This window comes from Microchirus variegatus (assembly GCF_963457635.1).
Source record: "Microchirus variegatus genome assembly, chromosome: 7".
In the NCBI taxonomy this organism is placed as follows: Eukaryota; Metazoa; Chordata; class Actinopteri; order Pleuronectiformes; family Soleidae; genus Microchirus; species Microchirus variegatus.
In genome coordinates, this window is record NC_139808.1 from 17,634,922 (window position 1) to 17,660,502 (window position 25,581).

At 39.7% G+C, this 25,581-nt stretch overlaps 1 protein-coding gene across 1 annotated transcript in view; it reads left to right on the top strand.

The window, feature by feature from the left end:
• Positions 1–25,350, top strand: part of chl1b (cell adhesion molecule L1-like b) — a gene marked incomplete at both ends in the record, with an annotated part of 40,611 nt that extends 15,261 nt beyond the window's left edge. Inside the window, 13 exons of the mRNA XM_083891940.1 lie at positions 58–159; positions 478–675; positions 898–968; positions 1,725–1,947; positions 4,944–4,979; positions 5,268–5,383; positions 5,612–5,816; positions 5,956–6,078; positions 13,138–13,317; positions 16,478–16,549; positions 21,001–21,132; positions 22,620–22,692; positions 25,146–25,350. Of these exons, the coding sequence (XP_083748066.1) occupies positions 58–159; positions 478–675; positions 898–968; positions 1,725–1,947; positions 4,944–4,979; positions 5,268–5,383; positions 5,612–5,816; positions 5,956–6,078; positions 13,138–13,317; positions 16,478–16,549; positions 21,001–21,132; positions 22,620–22,692; positions 25,146–25,350 (1,736 nt within the window). The remainder of the gene's footprint in view (positions 1–57; positions 160–477; positions 676–897; positions 969–1,724; positions 1,948–4,943; positions 4,980–5,267; positions 5,384–5,611; positions 5,817–5,955; positions 6,079–13,137; positions 13,318–16,477; positions 16,550–21,000; positions 21,133–22,619; positions 22,693–25,145) is intronic.
• Positions 25,351–25,581: the final 231 nt, after the last annotated feature.

The window sequence follows — 25,581 nt, forward strand, 5'->3', positions numbered from 1 at the left end:
CGTTGATGTGCCTGCGATTTTTCATGTTGCTGTGTTGTTGATTTGATGTTTTGTCAGATGTCCCCGATGCGCCTGAAAACTTGATGCTGTCTGAATACAAGAGCAAAAGCGTAAAACTGAAATGGATCCCAGGGGACGATCACAACAGCTCCATCACAGGTAAAAGTAGCATTTGTGCGCACAGGTGTCAGCGTAGTAGCGTATTTATAGTACGAGTTGCATAAATTCATCTTGCATTGACTGGTTTTCATATGACATACACATTTAGGGCGTCACTGCATGCTGAAAGATTAGATTGACAGCATCTTTCAAAATGAGTCTATTATTGATTCATCCAGGCGTGACTTATGATGAGGCTCCCTGAGGATTATACAGGCCCAGAGCTGAGTTTGAAGAGTTTTCCTCACAGCTGGTGGTTAGATAAGCAGTTCCATTGGCAAGAGCCACAGTGCTGATTGTCTCTCCACCTTTCAACAGAGTTTATCATCGAGTACGAGGAGAGCCAGTGGGAGCCTGGAAACTGGAAGGAGCTGCTTCGAGTACCCGGGAACCACAACTCGGCCATGCTTAAACTGCACGGTCACGTCGACTATTGCTTCCGCGTGTCTGGAGTTAACACTGTGGGGAAGGGCCCTCCCAGTGAGCCCACAGAGAGATACAAAACCCTCCCAGCAGGTCTGAGGCTTCCTCCCTTCCCTTATTGTTTATTATACTTTTTGATAAGCTCCTCCAGGCCACTTGAGCTGCCAACACTGCAGCCCTGTGAAGTTTAGAAACACTCAGACCTGCTACATAATTGATTCTACTCTTGTTGAAAATCTGCTCTGCTGTGTGCCTATTTCACTGGAGATTTATTCCACAATGCTGACAAAATCTATATCCCTTCTTTTTCTACAGCCCCCGATAAGAACCCTGAAAATATCAAAATCGAGGGTCATTTACCAAATGAAATGGATATCAACTGGGAGGTAAGGAAAGGAGTTTGGTCTTTTATTATCCTCTCACACTAGATTCTGTAATGGGTATCACCTTTGCAAAGTGAATTATTCACATCCATCATAGCTTTTGGAAGTCAAAGATATTCTATAAAAGAATAATGATAATATTTTATCAGTGTTCAATAAGCAATTACCAATAGGAATTTGCCCACTTTTGTGTTTCAAATCTTTAGAAAAGCCATATTCTGGCATTGATATGAAAGGTGCTCACTTTCTTTGATTTGAAAGAGAAAGGAGGGCCGTGAAAGTGAAAATTTTTCTTGTAATGCGTACAGTAATAAATTCAGCTTCATTGTCGAAAGATGATCTCTCCTTCACTTATTATCTGCTCGCCTTGTCATGAATCTTGGATTCATGAGCTCTCCCGCTGTTAATGATTCGTCTTTGTAGAAAACTGTGTCTCGTTCCATTTCTCACGGTCAGATTTTTGTGAGGAGATAAATCTTTTCATCTGTGAAGACATATACCAAGTGAAGACATATAGCAGGCCTTCTATCAAAGAAAAGCCTTTCTGCAAGACCAGGTCAATTGTTCCATTGTTTTAATAGAGAGAGGGATAGAAATCTGCCAGTGTTCCAAACACAGTTCACTGGTCTAGCTTGTCATCTTAATCCCACAGAGGCAGCGACATCGAGCAGTGAAGCGCCTTATGCAACAGTGAAAGTCTGCTTGAATCTCTTCACACTATTGTTCTTCCTTTTTTGTGCCCGCTTTCATTTGCTGCAGCCCTTGTTGCCCATCGAGCACAATGGTCCTGGTCTTGAGTATAAGGTGAGTTACAGACGACAAGGCTTGGACGTGGTCTGGATGGAGCACATGGTTAAGAGACACTCGTTTGTGGTGAAGAACACTCCCACCTTTGTTCCCTACGAGATCAAGATCCAAGCCAAGAACCATCAGGGCTGGGGTCCCGAGCCCCAGATAGTGTACGGCTACTCAGGAGAGGATTGTGAGTACAGCTGTTTGTAACTGCCTTGTGAACATGTGGAACGCTGAACTACTAAAGATTCTGATATTTCCCCTGGGAGTGAGTAGAGCTAAATGGAGAGTGTATATTGGACATAAATTCATTAAGTGCAAAGAAATGCAACTCCTAAAGTGAAATGTAACCTCACTCGGCTCAATACTGTCAAAGGATGGGTTTGCTGCTGCAGCTTTATCTGGTCTAATGTGACCAGTCGCTTGTAGGTAGTAATGCAAGTCAGCGGAATCAAACAAAGTTGTGTGGACAGTTAACTGACAGGCTCCTCCACTGGTTCTTTCTCCAAATGTTAACTATAAAGGACAAATTTGTTTTTATTACATGTGTAGTTTTATAGGTTTTTTAAAAGTGTGGTTGTCGTATTGAGACATAGTAAATTGCCAAAATATGTAAATGCCCTCTTAAAGTGGACATATTATACCCTATTTCTATATTTCTAGTTAAACTAGTTCCCTGGTGTCCTAATGAACATGTCTGTGACATGCTTTGGTCAAAATACTATAAGAAAGAAGCACCACAGCAGTTCACCTGTCAAAAGAGCCCTGTTCAGAACGCTCTGTTCAGCAGTATCTCTTAAAAAAAGGAAGAAGAAAAAAAGTAAAACGAAACTTAAGGGACAAGAAATTACATTTTTACATCTAGCAGGCACATTGCCGTCATATATAACATGAATCCACTGGACAGATAAATCGTCTGAGGCTGGAAGTTTGTGTAGAATTCTGTGCTGCACTGTGGAGCCAAGAGTAGAACGTTTCGCAGACTTCCGGTTTTCAAATTCTGTTGCCCTCGCCAGCACTGTCACGTGTTTTACAGACATAGCGGAGCTCCGCGAGACAACAATCCCAGGAATTTAGCACATCGTGACGTCTCAATGAGCGTGGAAGTCAACATCGCGTGTATTATCTCCTGTACTTAAACTGAGGAGGAGCACAAAAACATGATTGAGCAATCTATTTTCACACTTTGCCGACTGATAGGACCTCCAGAGTCCCAAATATAAAGATTTAAACGATTAAAATGTTGATTTAGCATAATATGTCCCCTTTAAAAAAAAGTTTGTGTTTTCCAATAGGAATCTGCAGTTTGTTAACGGCTTGTTTTGCCAGACCAAAATCCAAAGAAAAATGTTTTTAAATGAACTTGCTTGGAGACAAGAGCTGCTGGTTTGGTGTCATTAAGGCGAATCAGAACAATGGATTTAAAACTGTATAGATGCAACATAAGTCATTTGACCAATAGTGTGTCAACAACTCCTGTTCATGGCCATGAATGTTTTCTCCATGGACTTTGGTGCAGGGTGTACAGAATGTCTGTTACCAGTGAAAAGTGCAGTTAACAGTGAGATAAAGTCTCAAACATGCTCAGAGATATCATATAGACTTATTAAGGGAGCCTTTTGTTAAGTGGTTAAAATCTGTTGGTGCTTGTGTTCCCCGTCGGCAACCATATTTTCAGCAAGAGCTGTGTCTCCATCTGTTTCCCAGCACAGGGCTGTGCACAGCACTGTCAGCTGTCAACTCAAATACACCTTTAACCAAAAACCTATGATTACACATTTACTTACAAGGTGGTTGGACAAAAATGCTTTTCTTAGTCAAACATGATGTCATTAATCTGTTCATCTGCTTGCTGTGCCGTTTCTTTAACCCCTCAACAACTATAAGCTCAATAATAGTGTTGGTTTAGAGACATGGACTAAACATCATTTGACAAAATGCTGGTACAACATATAATCAATAGAATCTGTTAACATAATATATATTTTTAATTAACTTGATGAGAGAACTTGACCAAAGCTAAAGCGATTAATTTTCTTGTTGCTATTTCCTGTGGAGTTGAGATTGCAGATCGTCCAGCTGGATATGTCTGGAGTTTACTGACATGAACTTAAATTGTTTTCTGGGAATTAGAAGATAGAATTGCACAAAGCCTCACACTCACCTCCTGACTTCCATTTGGAGCTGCCAAAGTGCAAAGTAGCCAACGTAGCTTCATTATATGTGATGTTTACAGAGAATGATGTAGTATCAGATTAAAATGTGCACTCCCTCCGCGCTCTCTGCTTCACGGTGACATTTTTAAGTTCTACCGCTCGGTTTGGACGTGATTAACTTTAAACATAATTTGAGAATGAGGAGAAGCTTAAAAGTTCCAAGGTTTTGTTCTACATAATAATGCCAAAATTATAGTGGCAGTGTGAATGTTCTCATCTGTTATGGGTGCTGAAATTAAAAAACATGACAGAATGTAGCTGTATCATGAATTACACACCGCCATGTGACTACTGTGAATCAGGCCTCACAGTTTCATAATGAAATGCGAGCTATTTCCACACTACTCTGTTTATGTTAGTAGTAGTGATTTCCACACTACGCTGTTTGTGTTTGTGGTAGTGATTTTCACACTACTCTGGTGTTTAAGAGCCACCAAAAACTTCCAGGGCCATTCACACGTGGTGTGTGTGTGTTTTCATCTGCTGTGCGATAAAATCTGGTAAAAATAACATCCAACATTTTTGAACGCTGCAGGCACTTTCAGTGTATCTTTGGATACTCGGCCAAAGAAGTAGGTGAAACTGGTCTTTGTTCACTCTGAAATTAGCTTTAGACACAGATCCCGAATAAGATGCATCCAGACACTGCTTTTTCTTTTTTAGAGTGCTGATGATCCATTGTTTTTGTTGTTATTCTGAGTTGTTGTTTCTCATTTGTGGCATTTTCTGAAACTAAGCAAACTGAGAGTCTGCAGCAGCTTGTGCATGCTCAGTGTACCTGAATAGTCACATGATCCTTGCAGGTGTGTTTGTATGTAACGCACCTGCAAAGTAACAATTTCTCCTGATTCAGAGCTGCACAACATGTTTGGATGCAGATTGTTAGTTTGAAAATGCCATTTTCAAATAAAACAGAGTGGTGGATGAAGCCACAATCTTTATAGACCCTTCCTCTACTTCCTGTGTTCAGCTTTCTTCTGGACTTGCCCCATGGAGGTCACCTCAGGTCATGATAGTGTCCTTGCTCTAATGTGATGTTAGAAAACTGTATTTACTTACCCCTTATTCTCCTTAGTCCCTTATTTTGTATTGATTGACTGATCAATACCCAGTGGGTGTTTCTCTAAATAGCTGATCTCCAGATGTATCTATGTGTTTCGTATTTTTGTCTTTTAGTAATAATGAAATAGTACCTTTCAGGAACATTACTTTAAGTCTCCCCCCCACTGCTCTGCTTTCCCCCTTGACTCATTTTTAGTTTACTGTGAAGTCTAATGTGTGTTTGCCTTTGCAGTTCCCTCTGCTGCGCCTGATGATGTTGCTGTGGAAGTGATGAACAGCACGCTGGTCAAGGTTAGCTGGATGCGTGTACACAAGGACAAGCTACATGGACATCTGGGAGGCTACAGGGTAACTCTTTAAAAACAGACCTTTGATTTTAGACACAGTTTAAAAGGAATGGCCATGACCTTGCCCTCAGCGTTTGCATTTCTCACCCCACTCTCTTGTCCTTTGCTCGGCCAGCTTGATGGTCTCTTGCTGAAGATACCAGAGAAGAAAGATTAATAATAACTTAATCAAGACCTCAATTTGTAAACTTTGATGTCTTTGAGTGTGTGACTGTCTGTAATATTGTAGATAAACTGGTGGCGTCTGCGCAGCCTGGTGGACTCAAAGAAAAGCCACGGAGACAAAACCACACTGACATTCCCCGGGGACCGGAACCACGCCACACTACCAGGACTAACTCCTTTCTCCGAATACAGTCTTATTGTTATGACCTTCAACGGGCGGGGCAATGGCCCGGGCAGCCATCCCGTCAACTTCAAAACCCCAGAGGGAGGTGGGTTTGTGGAAAAACAGCATGAAGTCTATCGATTCGCCACTACTGAAGAGAAAATCTAATAATAGCCAAGGAAACTGGGTTGCAGAATCCAACCAAATGCTTACTCTGTGTGTGTCGTCTTCTTTTGCCCTCACAGTCCCGGAGAAAAATCCTGTTTTCAGGGTCACAGATGTTCAGAAACACACTGTTTCCCTTGTCTGGGCCCCACCACTGGAGCCTAATGGGATTCTTACGGGGTACCTCCTCGAGTATCAGCTCAGTACGTATACCTGTGTCTCATCCTTAAACACTGAACTCACATACATTAGATATATCGGTCGATGCAGCAGTCTTGCTCCAAAAATATTGTTTTCCCCTTGAGTTTAATAGTGTTCACATCACAAATAATATTTGTTCAAGCCAAAATATAATATATATATAATATTGTTATATTATAAATATTGTGTCTTGAAATTGCAGTAATTTGTATTGCAATTTAGATAAATTTCGATTAATTGTTCAGCCCTACACTACAGTATATGCCAAAATATGCAAATAACATTAACACAAAGCAAGCCAATCCACTTTTCTATGTTGATAAGAGTATTAAAATGAGGAAAAATAATGGTACAAAAAGAAATCAAGGAACATTTAGAATAGATAAAAATGTGAGATTAATTGCGATTAATCGCTAGTTAACTATGACATTAATCGCGATTAATATTTTTAATCGTTTGACAGCACTATTAGGAATGTATATATATTTTTATAAATAGTTGGTTGTGCCACCTGACTTTTTTTGTTGTGAAGTTAAAGATACTGTTAAAAAACGAGTTAAAACAGTTAGAATAGTTAAACCATATATGAGAAATGTTCAAGCACATTGTTCTGGACTCAAAAATATGCATTACATCCATTTTGAAAATACTTAAAAAAAATACCTTTTTAGAAGCTTTATTTGTCATTGACCCATGTACAGTTTAAATACAAGTGTGTGCAGTACTTATTGAGCGTATCGGTAAAAGAGCAGTGATTTATCTTAGATTCCCTGGTGATTGTCTAATCCATGATCCTGAGCATGGAAGCAAAAATCATTGTGCTGCTAAAATAGGGTCACAGTGAGGTCAGAGTGTTTGTATAGGAAACCTGTCAGGGTGACGTCTACTGCCCTGTGTGTCCCAATCTTGGCTAAACGAGTGCTGACCAAGGCCTCTGTGTCACAGGCTGTTAAGGTCCAGTGTTACTAACTCCATACTGTCTGCAGCTTGGCTTACGGTCTTAAGGGGATAGCATCACTTAGCACATCACATGCAAACATTCACTTTGCTGTAAGGACAAAAGTCACACCAAAGCTTAACATCTAACTTTTAACAGCGTTACAGCACCACATGTCCCGGCTAATTGACTTTGATTTGGCGGCTGCACAAGAGGGCCAAATGTCATACGCTATTTCAAGGGGGGAGGACATTTTCATTGTGCCACAGCCATAAAGCTGATGGACTCCTTGAAGTGTGACTTTTTTTGAAGTCGTCTTGTAGGAAGCCAGGCGAGAAATGTCGAGGGGTATCGGTGACACAAGTGGAATCTCCAGCTGCAGGACAGCTGTTTGAGAGCTACGCGCATCCTCAGAGCAGCCTTTTAATCGCTTCACGTTTCACACGTTTCACTATTGTAATGTTGTTTAACACATCAACCATGTGGTAATAGGCTCCTTTAACAGGTCTAACTAAAGCGCTTTGAAATGTGAAACCTCTGATCATTGTGTCAAGTTGCCACAGAAGAAGATCAATGTTTTTTATATATCATGAAGCTTCCTTCGCTGCTGAGTAGGCAGTAGTTTGCATCTATTGCAATGAGATGGAAATATATTAACTTTTTGGAATGCAGCAAGGATTTTGAGTCTAGCTTTTCTAACTTGGGACAACAAATTAGGTCAAACTGGTCTTTGTCCACTGAAATACAAAGCTTTAAACCTCCATCATTCCAAAAAAGCTCCTGAATAATTTGCTGAAGGAGAGGATGCACACAGATTTGGATATTGTATTGTTTTAATTTGTTTTGTTTTGTTGTTTACATGCGCATTGATCAGCAAAGCTGCTGTGAGGGAAATTGGATCTTGACACTCCGCTGTCTTTGTTTGTATTTGTTTTGTTTTTTTGATTCACGACCAATTAGGTATATTTACAGAGATTGATTAAAATAAGTTCAGTTTTGTAGCTTTTTAATAAAATTAAAAAATAGTTGCATCAACTAACTAACTCATTTATTGTTTTCAGTCAAATAAGCAAATGGTCATGTCTCATAGTTGCATGAAAACGGCTCCTTAAAGAACAGCCAGGCACCCTACCAGTAAGCTTGTCATGGCACCTGACAATCCAACGTTATTTATAAAGCACAGTTGATAAAACACAGTTGGCCAAAAGTGCTGTACACAGACATGACAAACCAAGACAAAACAAAGATAATTGTCTCAGAAGTGTGCATTTGAGCATTTTAGTCATATACATGCTTTTTTTTTTTCTAAAGGTAAAGTTATATGTACATAAGTTAAACTTATGTGTTTTTTTTTAGCAATTGTGTGTGTGCACATTTTATTCTATACTTTTAGTTATAGTGCAGTAAATTGCCATGAGAGGAACAGGTGAAATTTATACTCCACTGACATAACAACACACACACACGGGTGGATAATGGCTACAATTAATTCTGTTTTGCTTCTCCTTTGGGCTAAACTCACTCTCGCGGTTGGTTGGGTAATTTAGAGATTTCAGAGTCTTTGTTTATTCTACACTAAACGAGGCCAGCCCACTTGGCCCTGCAGGCTGAATAATATTTGGACATATTGCTTGTCTGCAGCCTTCCGCCAGTTCACTCAATTTCCCCCCATTTAGACGTGGTATTAACGTCCATCCTGTGTGACCCGATTACAAGTGTTCAGATCACAGTTCAATTCAAACGCACCTAAATGCTTTTTTAATGCATCTTCAGATACAGTCGCCATTAAAAATCACATTCAGGGTTGGTCTTGTGCGAATGTGTGTATGCAAATACAGCCTCCGCATCTGACACCATCTGACACACTGCAATTTGACAGTGAACTCAGACGAGTGAAACGCTTCTCACAGCCCATGTGTTTAGTTATTTGTAGACACAGCCACAGTATTAACCCCGATCAACACATGCTTTTTTTTTTTTCTGTTCGTTCAAATCTTATTTCATGGTAGAGCTGCATGCATTGATTTACTCAGCCCCTCTCAACTTTTCTTTATAACTCTCTCTCTACTCATTGCTATGACTAATGAACAGACACGTTTAAAGCTGCAGTGTGTAACTTTTGTTGTTGTTGATTGTATTATTCTGCTTCTGTTTGGTCTTTGCAAACAGAAACAATTAAACATTATTTATCAGTTGCTAGGTCAAGCAATACTAGTAGTGTGACCAAGGGAGCGCATGTGTGAATATAGCAGCAGAGCAGTGTTTATCCTATCAAACTGCTGAATGAGTTTGTCACTTACTATGTGACTGGGCATAAGAGTTAAACACTGCTCTACCAAGAAACTCAGAGAGCGCTATGTGGAGCTTAATCAGCACTGTGTGATGTCATAGGTCATTACTTTGAATGTAATGGATATTTGTTATATTTAAAAGCAACACACTACAGTTTTAACACTGCCCACTTGTGATTGTGTTTCTCAGGATGGATGTTATTACCAAGCCTATAAGATCATGTGCACCAGCATCACTGTGTCTGGATAAGTGAGAAAGAATCTATCCACAGAGAAGAAAGACGATGTTTGTGGCCTCTTCTTGGCACCAGCTTGTATTGCATAATTTACCAGAAAAAGATTGCTTTTATTGCTCGAAACATCACAAAAAAGGCGATGTCTGATCACAGTAGGTGGTATGCAGGAGGAAAAAGAGGTGTAGACCAATACATTCTTGTCGCCGTTTGCTACCAAAGAGACGTCGCACCTTTTTCACAGCAAAGGTCACCTCAACACCTGCTGTGTTTGTTTTTGTTACAAAGAACATAAATGCCAGTGCTCTACCTACTAGGCTGTTTTTTTTTTGTACGTCGGGAAAAATGAGATCCCATCACAGCATAGTCAAAGTGCAGAAAACAACACGAGGATGTTACGCATGTAAATGTGCGCTATACAAATGCATGCGTTTGTTAAACTCAAATGGGGTTGAAAGGGGCATTTATCAAGAAAAAGAGAGAGCAGCAAATAACAAGTCTTCAATCCTCAATAATGCCAAAAACGAACAACATGCAATTCACAACTGTGACAAGTGACATTTGCTTTCTTTGGCATTGGTGAAATGTCTTGTAATTGTCAGTGGGGCGTGTTTTGAAAGGCCAGTTGTTGGAGGATTTGCAGCTCTGAAACTGCACAAGCTGAACACTTGTGACAAAAAACAAAAAGTAAAAGTAAACAATTGAAATTGTATTCCTTTTGTTTGATACTTTAAATGATTGTCTACAAATGAATTGTCCGTATCATACTGGATAGAGTCCTGTTGCCAGAATGACCGCCCACTCTAATACAGTTGAGTACACTGTACTATGTCTAAAAGCTGCTGTGTTACGTTTTTGTTAGTTGTCATTTTTAATTGCCTACACCTCAGAAGCCAGACCTGGTTAGTCAGTTCATGTATGTCTGTGGTAAACACTTAAAGCTGTCATGCATAACTTTTTCAAATATAGATGAATGTCTGTTCCATTCAAAAAGCCGATCAGCTCCAAACAATACTCTCTGTGTTTCACGTTATCGCAGTATTCTTTTTTTTGTGTCTGTGCATTCCCGCACTACACGCAGCGTTATGTCTTCTACGGTGGGACAGCAGAAGAATAACAGTGACACTATTAACGGAAGACAAGGAGACAGCAGAGAATAGCAAGAATATGGACCTCGAGCAATCCTTTCAGGCTCACCTGAGGAGTGGTGAAAGACTGATGTCACTGTCCGCCTCCTTGGCTGATAATTATAAGAAGCACCCAAGAAAAGTTTCCTCCTAATCCTCATAGTCCTGATTCGTGCCGACAGCCTTTGTGTGAGTGTCACAAAGCAGGAGGAGACATGTCTTCCTCTGAGCAGCGTCTCTGTCACTCCCTGAAAAAACTTAGTACATGTCTGTTTTTACTTCTAGTTGGTTGTTTTTAAGCTTTAGATTGGAACCGCGAAGAAAAGTCCATTTATTGTATTTGATTCACTGCTTCCCCTGTGCTCCTCATTGGAGGGGGGAAATATGGAGTAGTGATGCTAGCAGTGTTTTGTAAGACAGAGGTTAGACACTGGAGCTTTAATGACATGCTGGATCATTATTTTATAATTAACCTGAATGAAATTGTCACTGAAAGTAAATATAATAGTGAGTGTTGATGCACCACCGTAGAGAAATTTGACAGAACTAGTGCAGTGCCAGGAAGTATGTATTCCTATTATGGTAGCTGAAGAAGATTTTTCAGTTATGGTAATGCAGATAAGGAACGTTAAGGCTGCCGTGGCTGACAGTCACAACATCTAGCTGCACTACTGCTAATCGAAAATGAAAACATTTGCGTTGTGCCTAATGAAGTTTCCCTACGCTAATGCTAATCGTAGCCTCGCTAGCTTACCTTTGGTAACAAGTTCGCCAAGTTAGCCGCAGAGTAGTAGCATGCTAGTGCAAAATAAATATGTGCTCGCGTATTGGTGAATGGACACCGACTTCTTCATTTCAGTATAACACCATGTTCTGCGGTGAACCGTGTAAAACAGGGGTCTCAAACTCAATTTGCCTGGGGGTTATGAGTTAGAGTCTGGGTGAAAAAAAAATTATAATAAAAAAATTGCTGGGCATGCAAAGCTTTTGAGGTAAAATGGGGCATTCTGAGGCTTTTTGAAAGACCATCATGGTGACTCATGAAGTGAGGGTAAGTCTAACTCAAAATGGAAAAAAAACTAATTAATTGTTTTCCCAATACTGTAACATTGTATTTTAATCTAATTTTGTTGTTATGGCTTTAACTGTGTGTCAAGGCATTGCAATTATAGAAGGTGCCCCTCATCTGGTGCGGGCCTTTTTTTTTCTCCACACCGCCCCTGCTGACTCTGCTCTTCTCTCTCTCCTGCATTGTGCGCCGCTACAAGGGGGCTCTGCATATCCAACGCAGAATGGATAATTTCTCTGTGCGCAGTTATATCCACACATCCATATATGACATGATCTTTATGACGAGAATCGAGTCCAGTCGCGATGAAATACAGGGGATCCAAGTAGATCTTAGTAAAACGTGTTTACAGATTCTCAAGAGCGCACTTTTCATTGTTTCCTCCAAAAAAATTGAAAATCAAGGATGCACACCATCGGGCCATGCTCAACCCATATCCAAAGTGTTAGGACGACCTGACTAACGGTCCGCTAGATATGCCTGTCACAAACAGACAGACACAGACACAACTTGCCTTATAGGTAGTTGTCGGAAAATGACACCATTGGCCACTGGGTGGATCTGTGCTTCTACTCTGATGGAGGCAGACGGAAAGGACACTTACGTTATTCTACTGTATTATGACGAGACTAAAAACAATCAAATTTTATTAGTTTATGCTCGTAAACCGGTGAAGTTTGTGTTTTCCGCCAGTCAAATCAGAAGTCATGTTTTCACTCAGAGATGAATGGAGACAGGCAGCACACAAATGATGAAGGCAATAGATTAGGTATAATCATTGAAAAATATATGTAATGCTGTCGTTTATTTAAAAATGTGAAGTGCAAACGAGATATAAGGATAAGACAGAATATCAAGTCATGGCCAATAGCAATTCAAAATAAGGTCACTTGTGTCACCTTTTGTGACTGTAATTTCAGTACAATTTAGGTCTGTGTTTGCATAGGAGCTGTTAGAATGTTTTTATATATGTAGGGTGACAGGGGTGGGTGTGGAAATCCGTTCGTTCCATAATTCTACGATGGAGTGTTCCATCATAAATTTAAGACTGTGACCAAAAGTACTTAATTTTCTCTGGGGAAAAAAATAAAAAAATACTTTTGAAATGAACACTACAGAAAATGACCAAGAGCAGCACTTAGTGTGATTTAATTTGCAAACTAAGATGAAGTGGCTTCATGTCACATGTTGAAGACAAGGAGAAATGTATTTAGTAAAATGTTGGTAGCGATACGAGGCATTTAAAATAAATAAAGCCCACAGTACTAAGCTTTGGGTTTGTTGCCGTTGATCCAGAGTCCGACATGTGCGGACATATTTTGACTCTAAGGTAGTGTTTCTCACAGTGCAGCAGGGAACGACTGCCCTTAAATAATCTTTCACCTTTTTTTTTCGTACATCTAGTTAACGACACAGAAGAGGCGGGGCCACTGCAGACGGTCGACATCAGCAACCCTCTCACGACCAAACGGATCCTGCGTGACTTGGAGCCCCTGAGCAAATACAAGTTCTACCTGCGCTCCTGCACCACAGTGGGCTGCGGGCCTGTTGTTAGCGAGGAGTGCACTACCACCTTAGAAACAAGTGAGTGATGGGTGGGGGGTCAGGAAAGAGCTTTCTGTAGTTGGTAGTGTATATTTGGTTACTCTTTTATGTGAGTGTGGATGAGTGAGTGAAGGTCACGTTCAGGCTGAGGAATCAACTGTAGGTGACGAGGCCGTGTCACTGTTTGAAAATGGAATTGAACTTGCAGAATATGATTAATTCCCTAGCAGCCAAGCTTTTCATAACTCCTTTGAAGTAATTTTTGTGGATAAACAATTTTATATGGGTGTCATGGAGGTTTTCATTTATCACTGTCAGCAGAGAGAGAAAGTGCTTATTGATTGGACAGAGAGCATGAGCTATGAAACAATCAGCTAAGAAAAGAAAATAGCTTTTAGCAGGAGGCAAACTGTAGATTTTGATGCTGAACTGTGTAATCATGAAGAAGTCGGTGGGTTAGTAATCATAATGAGCCGGCTTGTAGCGTGTCATTTTTTCATTTCAATTACAAGTCGTATCTTGAGAGATACTCAAGATACAAACTTTAGCCGAGCTCCTGAGCGATAGTGGACACTGGTACGAATGATCGGACTGGAAATAATAATAATAGTAGGAAAATGTGGAGTCCCCCGAGTGTCCCTATAACGGACCGCAGCAGGAGCACAAGTTTTGTTTTTCATAAACTAATTGGCCCAATGTAATGTTGAAACACACTGCAGGTGCTAAATATGCAATAAACAACTTGTGTTGTAGAGGAATCACAGTAAGAAAGCTAATTTGCTCTTAATGGTACGGGTTTTTTTTGCATGCTGAAAAGCCAGACCAATTGATAACGGTGAGAAGGACAATGAATTGCAGTTTTGTAGAGCTATTGTGTGCCTGTGTGTGTTTGCGCTGAGCGTTTTAGTTTTCTGTGCTAACTCTACTGTGCACAGTTAACTCTACTCTCTCGCCATCACTCTCCTGCCACTAAAAAGAGCACTGCTGTCAGCAATATCTCATAATACTGCGTGTTATTATTTAAAATGTGTGTGTGTGCTTGTGTAATCTGTTGCTTAGCGACGCAATGTTTGTCTGCTTTGTCCTTTTCCTTGATTGTTTTCTGTTCTTTCCTGCAGCTTCCACTATGGCTTCCACTGTTGGCCTCAGTATGTAGATCTGTGTCTATGTTGAAACTGTAGCATGTCATACCTATATATTTTTCGACGGGTATTGCGATGTGATTTGTGAAATTTATACCGTATACACCTATACAGTTTTCCCTGAGGAGCAGGGTTTGGAAACACTGGTTTAATAGATTCAAAATGCTACCATCAAAACCATAGGGATATTGCAACCAAGTTGGATATTGCCACCAACTGAATCACATGGCAGAATCCATGTAGCAGGTCAAAAACAGCACTATTCTTATATTTCAGGTGACAATAAAACAATGAAAATGTACATATAACAGACTTATTGAAAGGATATGAACACCAAACAGTGTTCTTTTTAAAAAGGATGATACACTTATACAAACATACTAGTAGGGCTGCCAACTTTTTTTAGGGTTAGCCTTGGAGTGAGACATCGTGGCATGCGGGGGCTAATGTATGGCTGGTTAACACCACACACCCAATATATATATGTATATTTTTTTTTTTATGCATCCCAAGCTTAATAAATGCTTAATACAATATGATTTATGGATTGTTAATGCTTAATACTCATAATGCTTTATACAGTAATAGTAATATAGTAATAAATATAGACTCGAGCCTGTGCACATGTGTCCGAGCCTGACACATTAACTGTAATTATGAGCCCGAGCCCGATTTAAGCCCAACATTTTTTTTTTTTTTTATCGTGAATGTACACGTACGTCCACATCCTCCCCACAGCGGCGAGCTTGTTGTACCTGCTGCCACAGTCTAATTGATAACAATAACAGAGCCACTGAGATCCGCTTCCATGAACGTATATGTTGCTAATGACGATACGCTTCCTGGTTTTTAAATGATGCGTTCATGTCCGCAGGTTTTTACACCTTCACACAATACGGCGTGCTATAACATACTGCGCAAACACGACGATGGGAGAAAAAAACACAAATGCTTGATCAAGGGCAGAGAATCTAAATTTTAATTCAGAACCGTTTTTTTTATTGTGATGTGTACTTCAGCGTGAGAAATTTGAGGTGTGGCGTGAGAGCGTGAGAAGTCAATCAAATGTGTGAGTCTCACGGCCAACGCTATGTACTAGTGGTAGTAAGTTACATTTCTGCCCATAAAAACATGCTACAGACTATAATTTTAAATACTGGATTCATGTTCTGTTTATTGATCCAAGTAACTTCTACACACAAGACATTTAACTAAGTTATGTAACTAAGTTATCAACCTTTAATGATACGTTTAGAACTATCTTGTCAACACTGACACAGTACTGTAATTCCCTTGTCTGTTTGGAATTGCAGATTTCTAAATCTCTATGTGGGTATGACATGTTTGACAGTTTCTATGGAGCTCTGTAGGCAGGTAGTGAGTGCATGTTTAGATTTAGAAATGTGGACAGGTGTGGATGAGTTATTCATCAAGTTGTGGGTGTCATAACATCTTATCAAAGTTTATGTTTCCTGTACATTATCAGAAAATGCTAAACACTGTGTTCCGCCACAGATAATTGACCTTGTCTGCTGTTTGCCCTTGCCGTCAGCAGCGAGATCTGTGATGCCTCCTTTCATTAGAAAAATGTCAAAGTCTCAAAGATAAAGTTTGCGCTTTCCTCTCTAATAGTAATGGTAATGAGTCGCCTAATTATGAATTCACACTAATCTGGGCTCATTAGTGACCGTAAACGAATTATTGACTTTTATCCTAGCAACAGCAGAGTCTTTGCAACACGTCTAACTCAAGCTGACGAATTAAATGAAGCCAGGAATGAAGATCAGACATGCCAAACATTCATCCTTCTTCCATTTAATGATGTGGAAATTTTTTTAATTAAGTTGCTGTTAAAAGGCAAGATTGAATTTATTCATCTCAACATCTCACCTGGTATATAAACAAATGAACAATGTCATTTTCTTTTTTTTTACATGATGTATATGTATGTAGTCACTAATTTTAGAGTTGAAAATAGCATGCGTGCTAACAGTAGAAGGTAGCGCCCGGGGCTCTATCCCCCAATTGATAACCACAAGATCTTTTTTTCTTTTCAGGCAAGTCAGCTTCCCCCACACCTCCACGCACTCCAAAGTCCCGAGTGACCAAACCCACTCGTTCCACCATAGGTAGAGCTGCAGCACATTCTCACACCAGAGGCTTCAAACCATAAAGTCAAATAAAAGTTGGGAAATAAATAGAGTCAAATACTTTTTTAGGTTTCGGCAGAGCATTTTTTTTTTTTTTTTTTTGTGTGTATTGTGCAGGCTAATAAGCTACTTTCTCTACATTTCTTTTTCTCTATTAAAGGTTTCCATATGTAAATTATGGGAAATTGTGGCCTTTAACATTCCAGACAAGTTCTGCAAACCAAATTCAAAATATTGGAAGCACTGGCCTCTTCTCCCCAGACTCGAGGCTTTCTTGCCGGGATGTTTCCAAAAGAAAAAACAACCCGCTGTTACGCTGTGTTCATGCACATACAAATACTGCTTAGCTGAAGCTCTATTGCATACCTGTCCATGAGAATATAATCCACATTGATTCTGTTTTCCCTCCTCTTTCAGCTAGGAATAAGCATTTAGGAGAAAATATGGAATTTAATTTAAAGTGCTTAAATGTTTTTTGCGATTGAGTGTTTTCAAGTGAAGTTTCACTTCAATATTCATTGTGTAGTAGTAGATACAACAACAAATGATGGTGCGTTGCAACACAATCAAAACAAATTAACCATTCTATTCTAATACAAGGATTGGATTGATTGTGTTGCATTTCTATTACATGGCAGAACAATCAGAAATACAGCAGAAGAATACAATAGCAGCCTTTTCAATTTGTTATGCTATGAATTGAACATTTTAATTTGACACAGACACTACTTTTGTTTCTTGTCTGGTTGAGAAGTTGTTTGGTTAATGAAAAGTTTAATTAATTGTGACTTCGATCTGCACCTTTGTTATCAGTCTGGCTGTTAATTGGAAAACTGTCCAAGTTGACTGGCTTTAAACTGGACAGGTGACTGACTCGGGGCACCAGTGTGTGCAGTGCTGACTTTGACGTTGTTTGGATCACATATCTGATGAAATGTGGCAGATATCTCACTAAAAGGCACTGCTTCTGCCCTCTCATAATATACAATACACACAATGAAATGCAACATTAAAACACAACACACTGGCTAACTAGTAGTACCAAATATGTCCTTCCACACGCTGACATCTCATATGTTACAGCAAATGTTTTGGCACATTTTGTTATATCCTTTACGGGAGACATGGGGGGGGAAATGGAAGTGATCCGACACAGGAGAGTCATCAGAGTGGATGTCGGAGATTTGAGTTTGTTGTAAATGTTGTTGGCTGCTCTGGTTCTCATTAAATTCAATCAATTGTCATTTTTCAGCAGTGGAGACGGATAAAGAGAATGGTGGCATTTAAAGGCGAAACAGCCTATTACCTTGAACATAGATTTCCATGGATTTAAAGAGTGTGGGAAACATTGTGGCTCAAGTGACCACTACTCAACGAAGTACAACATTAGTGTTGTCATTTTTAGTGTATATATTGTATCTTTAATGCACTGAACTTTGTATTACATGTGCCTTTTGTCTCCAGTGGTGACAAGAGCTGGACTGTAGAGTATTAGCTCTGCTTCATTGTTTGTTATAAGACAAGTGGATGCTAATGAAAAAGCTGGTTTTAATTTCACTGCTGTACCGCGGGGAAATCTTGGATTCTAGATCCATAACCTGATGCGAGAGCGGAGTCGATTGAAAGAGACAAATATGTCTAATTGTCAGTGATTGATTTCTTGGGCCCCAGTCCCTCTGTACACGGCATGATATTGACCCAACAGTCACCTGACATTTCCATGTAATCTTCAACTGTGTAAACAGCAACACAGCTCTGGGAGAAGAAGCCGTCCAGGGCAACATCTGAGCCGAGTGACGGAAGCGAGGAAAAAATGTCCTCCTGAGCTTCATCAGTGAGGTGTGAACTCATACTGCGAGGGTAATATGCACAGGACACAGAGATAAGTGGATAAGTGGAAGCTGTAGAGAGCTCCTATATCAGAATATTTCCCAGCCTCCACTTTCCTATGAGTCGTCCTGACTTTGAAGGGGGCGTCTTCCAGAGCATGGACTCCCTGCTGGGTGAGCAGCTGCTTTCTGCAGCATTTAATAGCAAGCCGAGAAATGTCGTGACAAAACCACAGCCGACAGCCTTTGAGATATTTTTAGTGCAGCGGTCCATGTCAGTTGAAGTCATCACCAGGCTCTAATAATTGGAATTACCATAGTTGGGGACTAATCCATCAACATTAGTCCGAGGGTGTCATGTACAGCGGTTGGGGTGGGCAGTGGCACAGCGGACGCAGGTGTCCTTGTGTGCTGAATTATCACCTGAGCAAATAACACACCTGAGCTGGAGATGCAGTGGAAGATTTGCATGTTTGCCATGGGGAAATGAAGTGGATTGTGCTTTGTTGACTCGCTGAGACAGCTGCTGTAAAACCACACTAATGATGCATATCATTCACTACGTTTATTAGATTTCCGTTTTTCCTCTGCTGTTCACTTTCAAAAGCTGAATTTCGTGTGTTGAGTTATTGGAAGCTTTGAATTTAAATAACATAAGAAAAAAAAAAAAGATGTGTGATCATAAAGGAGCGTTAATAATTTAATACTCAAAGGAAATATAACCAGAACTACAACCCTCAGTGGGGACTTGTTTTGTTTCTGGGAGTTGTTATTCTCGCACATAATTTAACATTTACTTGTTTTTCTTCATTTACATTTGTAGTTGAAACTATTATTAAATTTGAACAATCTTTATTGAATCAATCATATATCCAAGCAAACAATGATAACTATCCTTTGGTAAAGACATCTATTTTTTGTTTGGGGTAAATATATATATATATATATATATATATATATATATATATATATATATACAGTATATATACATACATATATATATATATATATATATATATATATATTCATAGACCCTACCTTCTAGTCTGGGAACTAGTCTTTTTTCGGTCATTTATGAATTAAATGATCAATCAATTCTGATAATGGGCTCTCGATAACAACCTGTTCTTGTAACAAATATTTTGACATGCTTTTGATTGTTAACCCCAAATTATATTTTTATTCTTCACCTTTAACTATGTGTCCACATGGCTCCGGTCATGTGTGCTGTTGAGGGATTCACTCTGTCATGTATAATTGATATGTCCTTACAATAATGTCAGTAAGTGCACTCGCCTCCTCCACAGAAAGTGAAGAATAACATTCATCTCATCTTTCATCTCATAATGACAACACTCACTGACCTGTTTTGACCCTTCACCGATTCTTCCTGACTATTTCTCTTCCTTCTTCATCTTCTCTCATTACTCCATCAGTTCTGTGCGTGGTTAAATGTCAGCTCAGCTGTTAGTGACATGTTTGCAAATATCAGGATATCTGAAAGAGAACAAATGCCTTCTTTTTATATGAACAACCGTAAGTTATCCATATCATTGACAGGCTTGAACCTTGGACTGATGACACTGTGCAACAGCTTTTAAATGCCTTTAAAAGCTGGCTTGAGAATTACAGCATATTTTGAAGATGTTCCACAGGTTTGGAGGGAAAACTAAATTATGGAAGCATATTGCAGTCACCTTTTCTTTCTGACGCAAATGATAAAAATAAGAACAATATTTTTTTCCTAAATAATTTTTTCCACAAAATACTATTCTGCTCGTTTATTTTTCTGAATAAATAGAGATAGGAATATGAATATATGCATATATGCATATATATATATGCAACTTTACTTTTCTAAATCACCAAGCAATTTATTTAATCAATAGTTCTTTTTTTTTTTTATTTGGTGGAATTAGATTCATTATCTTTTCCTGGGACAACAATCTTTGGGTGTTTTTTTATGAATCAAGTAGATATATTATTTTCTGCTCTTTTTCAGATAGAACTACTGTCATTTAAAAAAAAAAAAAAAGACCTTTCATTGTTTTTCTGACAGTTTTTATTAAAAACTACTTTAAGCAGTTTTTCAGAATCATTCAAATAATATTTCCTGTCCTATTTTGCTAAAAAAGTTTTACTTAAGGTACTTACTTCAGTATAACCTTGGTTGTATGACAGCAAAACAGTTGATTTATTTTTTATTATTATTATCTCTTCAATTCAGAAAAACAAGAGTTTTTAATACAGATTTTCTTCAGGTGAATGCAATATGCCTCTGTACACAACAGCATGAATTGATTTTAAAAAAAAGAGCAAGAAAGGGAACACAGTGCCCTTCAAGGCATCAGTAGAATCTTAGCCGCACAGACTCACTGTGGGGAATTTTAATATGTGGGCAGCATTTCTTAGTTGATTAATTAGACAAGCAGGATTAGCTGTTTAATATTAACACTGGCCTGTTTCCATGAGTTGCAAAGCGCCCACACCACTGTCTGCTGTTGCATCAGATAGACTTTGTCAATGTAGACATTCAATCAAATGTCGGGATGAAAAGGCCAAGGTGTGTCAAAGTCACCGGGACTGTTGTTGTCTCCCCAGGTTTGGCCAGCATCCACGGAGGAATATCCACCCAGGGCTGGTTTATCGGCCTGATGAGCGCCATTGCTCTGCTCACACTCATTGTGTTGATCGCCTGCTTTGTCAACAGAAATAAAGGAGGGAAGTATTCCGGTAGGTGTTCAAACACACACACTCACACATATCACCTTGCTTACATAATAATAGCTGCATAGAGCACCATTATTTTCCAATTTCCCTGTTTTTTGCTATGAAAGCAAATGATCCATTTATCCTGGAAGCCTTTACAAGAATACTTGCATGTAAGCTGATATGTTTTTCTTTCCCCCAGACCTCCAACTTATTTTCATGCAAATTTATACATAAAAATAGGCTTTTGTATTGATAGGAAAATGAGCATTTCTATATTGTGTGCTGAGCATTTGAATGTGCCATCATTTAGACATGCAGCTTTTCCCCCAGCCACAATCTAAACAAAGTGCAGAGCACAGCGAGTCAGAATGCAAATGTTGCACACGGGGTGGCTGCCATGACAAGCACTGTGGTATCTCAGTGATGTGCCTCCTGTTGTGGACATGAGGGTCCTGATCAGCTTTATTATTCACAGCTAATGGCCATCAGGTTGTCGTCTGAGCAACGATGGCTTCACTTGTCAGTGGAAAAAAAGAAAGCAAGAGAGAGAAGCTACTATGTCCCTTGTTTTCTCATCAAGTTCTCATTATCGCCCATTGCGCCAACAACCTCCTTTATAACTCACTTGCACCATGTGTTTTCTTTCCTATCACTCTGCATATAGGGAAATAACATTTTATCTCACTGTTCCTACTAATATTTAATATGTATATGTATATTTTATGAAATAATAACATTGTTTAGATTTTATATGTATATGTATATTTTATGAAATAATAACATTGTTTAGATTTTATATGGAATTTCATGTTTTGTTTTTTTGTTTTTTAAAGTGCTTTTGGTAATTTTTGGTCTTCATGAATAGAAATGATGTAGCATTTTTTTTGTCTGAAAAAGGGCTCTGTCAAGCAATACTATCAGACCTGACTGAGGGAGCATTTTTCTGAACTTCTTGCTTTTTCAGCTGTAGATTTCACTGCTGAACCTCGGTCGTTTATTTTGGTTTTCATTCATACGCCAACCTGTAGGCCATCATCTCGCTTTAGGAGCACAGTGTTGTTGACACCTGTGTGTGTCTTGACATAAGGCAAATCACTCTCTCTGTGCAGTATGGTAATGTTGCCGAATGACACACGATCTAAAAACTGCTATACTGAGAAACACGGGGAGAGAGTCGTGCGGAGTTGATCATTCATCTCTGTGTGAAGCCATTTGACAGTGTTTTTCTTTATATTTTAAGTTGCACACCACTGTTTTAAATCAGAATGTTTACACAACACACAGCTGAGATTTATATTTATATTTAGAAAAAAACATATATATATAAATGTACATTTATATTAGAGTTTTGCTATCTCAGTGACCTTTCATCCAGTGAATAAGTGCAGGGAATAAGGGAGCGCGAATCTCACTCAACGTTTGCCAGTCAGGGGGAAACTGTGATTTTCATTGGTAGCCATCTCCTGAGGAAACCACTGATATCTCCTCTTGATATCCTCCTCTTGCAGTAAAGGAAAAAGAAGACCTTCACCCAGACGTGGAGTCCCAGGGCATGAATGACGACACATTTTGCGAGTACAGGTAAGCGTAACCACGGCAGCGCTATTTCACGCACGACGGTGTATGAATTTCTTTTTTGCTACTACCTCTTTTCCATCAACTTCTCTCAGTAATTCTCTCTCTCTGCATTTCTCCTCTGGATGAAATGACGACCCAGCATGCATGAGGCTCACGTGGCGCCTCACACCTCCTCTGTTCGAGACATTTGATGAACTGAGTAACTGGAATGTATGTGATGAACAGCAGTCATGTCCCCTGAGCTGTTTACACATCAGTGTTGTCAGACTGTTAGCCTCCCTTTATAGGACATCGTGATTGTAGCTTTGATGTTGTGTCGGTGTTAGGTGTGTTAGACTTGGCGCCATAAAGAGATCCACAGTGGCGATCAGACGCAGCCATTTTCTGCCCTCGCGGAGCTAAATGCAGACTGCACAGTGCACAGCGGGAGGCTCAAACCAATCAGTGTAATTGAAAGCAGCTCATCTCCAGGGCAGTAATATCTGGGCACGTTTCATTAATCCTGTAGTGGTCCAATTCATAACAGTCTGCTGCAGCACAGAGTCCCAGTGTAATTCCACAATCTGTGGCATCTGCATAGCACAACAACTGCTGATGTGATGAAGTCACAGAAAAAAACTTGTTCATTGAGACTGGATTTCATTTTTTTTTGTTTGTTTAATTTGTCACAAATTTGTTTCCCGAGTTCATGGTCGGGTCATCCTATTAAAATGGTAAATGACGTTAAAAAGTCCCAAAGAGAGAGTAAAAAAAAAAGCATGTAACAGCTACTGTCTCTTGGCTGGAGACTCTCTGCAAATGTTCATTTGCCACCTCATGGAGATTACGAGACTCCAGGGCCAAGTAATAGGCTACATCTATACTATAATGTTTTCATATGGAAACAGCATTGTCAGATAAATCTGCTTCCGAGGCATTTTTCGCTCCGTATTACATACACTGATATTATACTCACTCATTTCACAAACAACAGATACACAATTGAAACATTAGTTTATAGTCAGATTATTTTAGGTTTATTTGCAGCATAGAGAGTTGTTGCCAGTACTGTAGTAGCAATCATACCACTGAAGGGACTCGTACACAGATCATGTGCACCCACCTTCCCTGAAAACAGATCAGATCACTTGATTTAGACTGTGCTGAAAAGTCATTATGAAATTATTCAACAACAATTTCAAGGGAGTCCTGTCTACTGCACCTTTAAGTTAGTCTTTTTTAGAGATGAGTCAGTACTCCGTATCGGTGTTGGTCTGATAGTGGTCAAAATCACTTGAATCTGAATCCATTCTATACGAAACTCTTAAAGGTTCCATATTATGCAAAATCAACTTTTTAATCATTTTAATACTTATATATGATATATGACTCACTAATGTTTTTGTGGTCCTCCTCAGTTTTAATACAGGAGATAAAACAACATTGTCTATAAAACACGCAAGAGTGCTGGCGAGGGCAAGTCCGCGAAAAGTTCTATTCTTGGCTCCACAGTGCAGCACAGAGTCCTACACAAACTTCCAGCCTCAGAGGATTTATCTGTCCAATGGATACATGTTATATATGACAGCAATGTGCCTGCTAGAGCCTGCAAATGATCACTTTTCCAAATGCTAACTGCTGTTCGCTCCCAGTAGCCTCTGTGGCTGATGTCATTTCCTGTCCCTTTGGTTTTGTGTTACTTTTTTTTTTTTTAAAGAGATACTACGAAGAAGAGCGTTCCGAACAGGGCTGTTTTGGCAGGGTGATTGCACTGCTGTGGTGCTTCATCCTTATGGTATTTTGACCAAAGCATGTCACAGACATGTTCATTAGGACACCACAGAACTAGGTTATAAATAGGATATAATACGGGACCTTTAAATTTCACATACAGTTAAAATATGGGCATAGTCCATAAAATGTAGGGGGGTCTTATTTTGTTTGGCCAGATTTTAAACACAACCCCTTGTTACTCAGTTTCAAGTGGAAAAAGGCAAAGGGTAATCGTAAAAAAAATGAAATGGTATTCGGCCTAACTGTGCGATTTCTACCGAGGCTGAATGACAAAATTAAATAACATCTGTCTTCTGACCAGCAGGGAGTTTGGAAAGTTAGTTACTAATAAAACTAATCCAGTAAAAAAAAAAGTACATAGTTTGTAAAAGTGCATTTTAGGACCACACTTTGTGCAGTTTCAGTCTCAGCACCATTTTATTGTCCCCTTCAGTGTTTCTTCATTGTGTCAGATGCTCTGGTGCATGCAGAGAGAAGCACTAATAATTGTCTCAGCATGTGCGTCAGTGAGATCATTTCCAATTGGTCAGCCAGAGGTAAACACTAATGCCAATAACAGTGGCTCATTGGCAAAGGCAGCGACCGCTCACGCCTGCAGCCCAACCTGTCTCTCCGTAAGCTGTAGGCGTGAAACCATCGGTGAAATGAGATGATTCTCAAATCCACTCTTCCTTTTCACGCAGCGACAACGACGAGAAGCCGCTGAAGGGCAGCCAATGCTCCCTGAACAGGGAGATCAAAGCGGGGGACATTCGGGACAGCCTGGTCGACTACGGCGACGAGGACGCTCAGTTCAACGAGGACGGCTCTTTCATCGGCGAGTACGCGGGCCGAAAGGAGAAGAGGGCTTCCGCTGAGATCAAAGCCCCCACTCAGACCCCGGCGTGAGGAGCAAACAAACATCTGTCTTTCCTCTCCCAGACACCGCTTTCATTCAACCTCCTGGGACGAACAAAACACAGACGGACATTATCCACACTGAGCGCAATGTTTTGTGTCAAATGTAATGTGTCGTTGCCAACTGCACACTGCCATTCTCATCGTATTAAGCTCTGTTTTTGTCAAGTTGCAACAAAATGACCATTCCTAAAAAAAAAAAGAAAAAGGTGTATATACAGT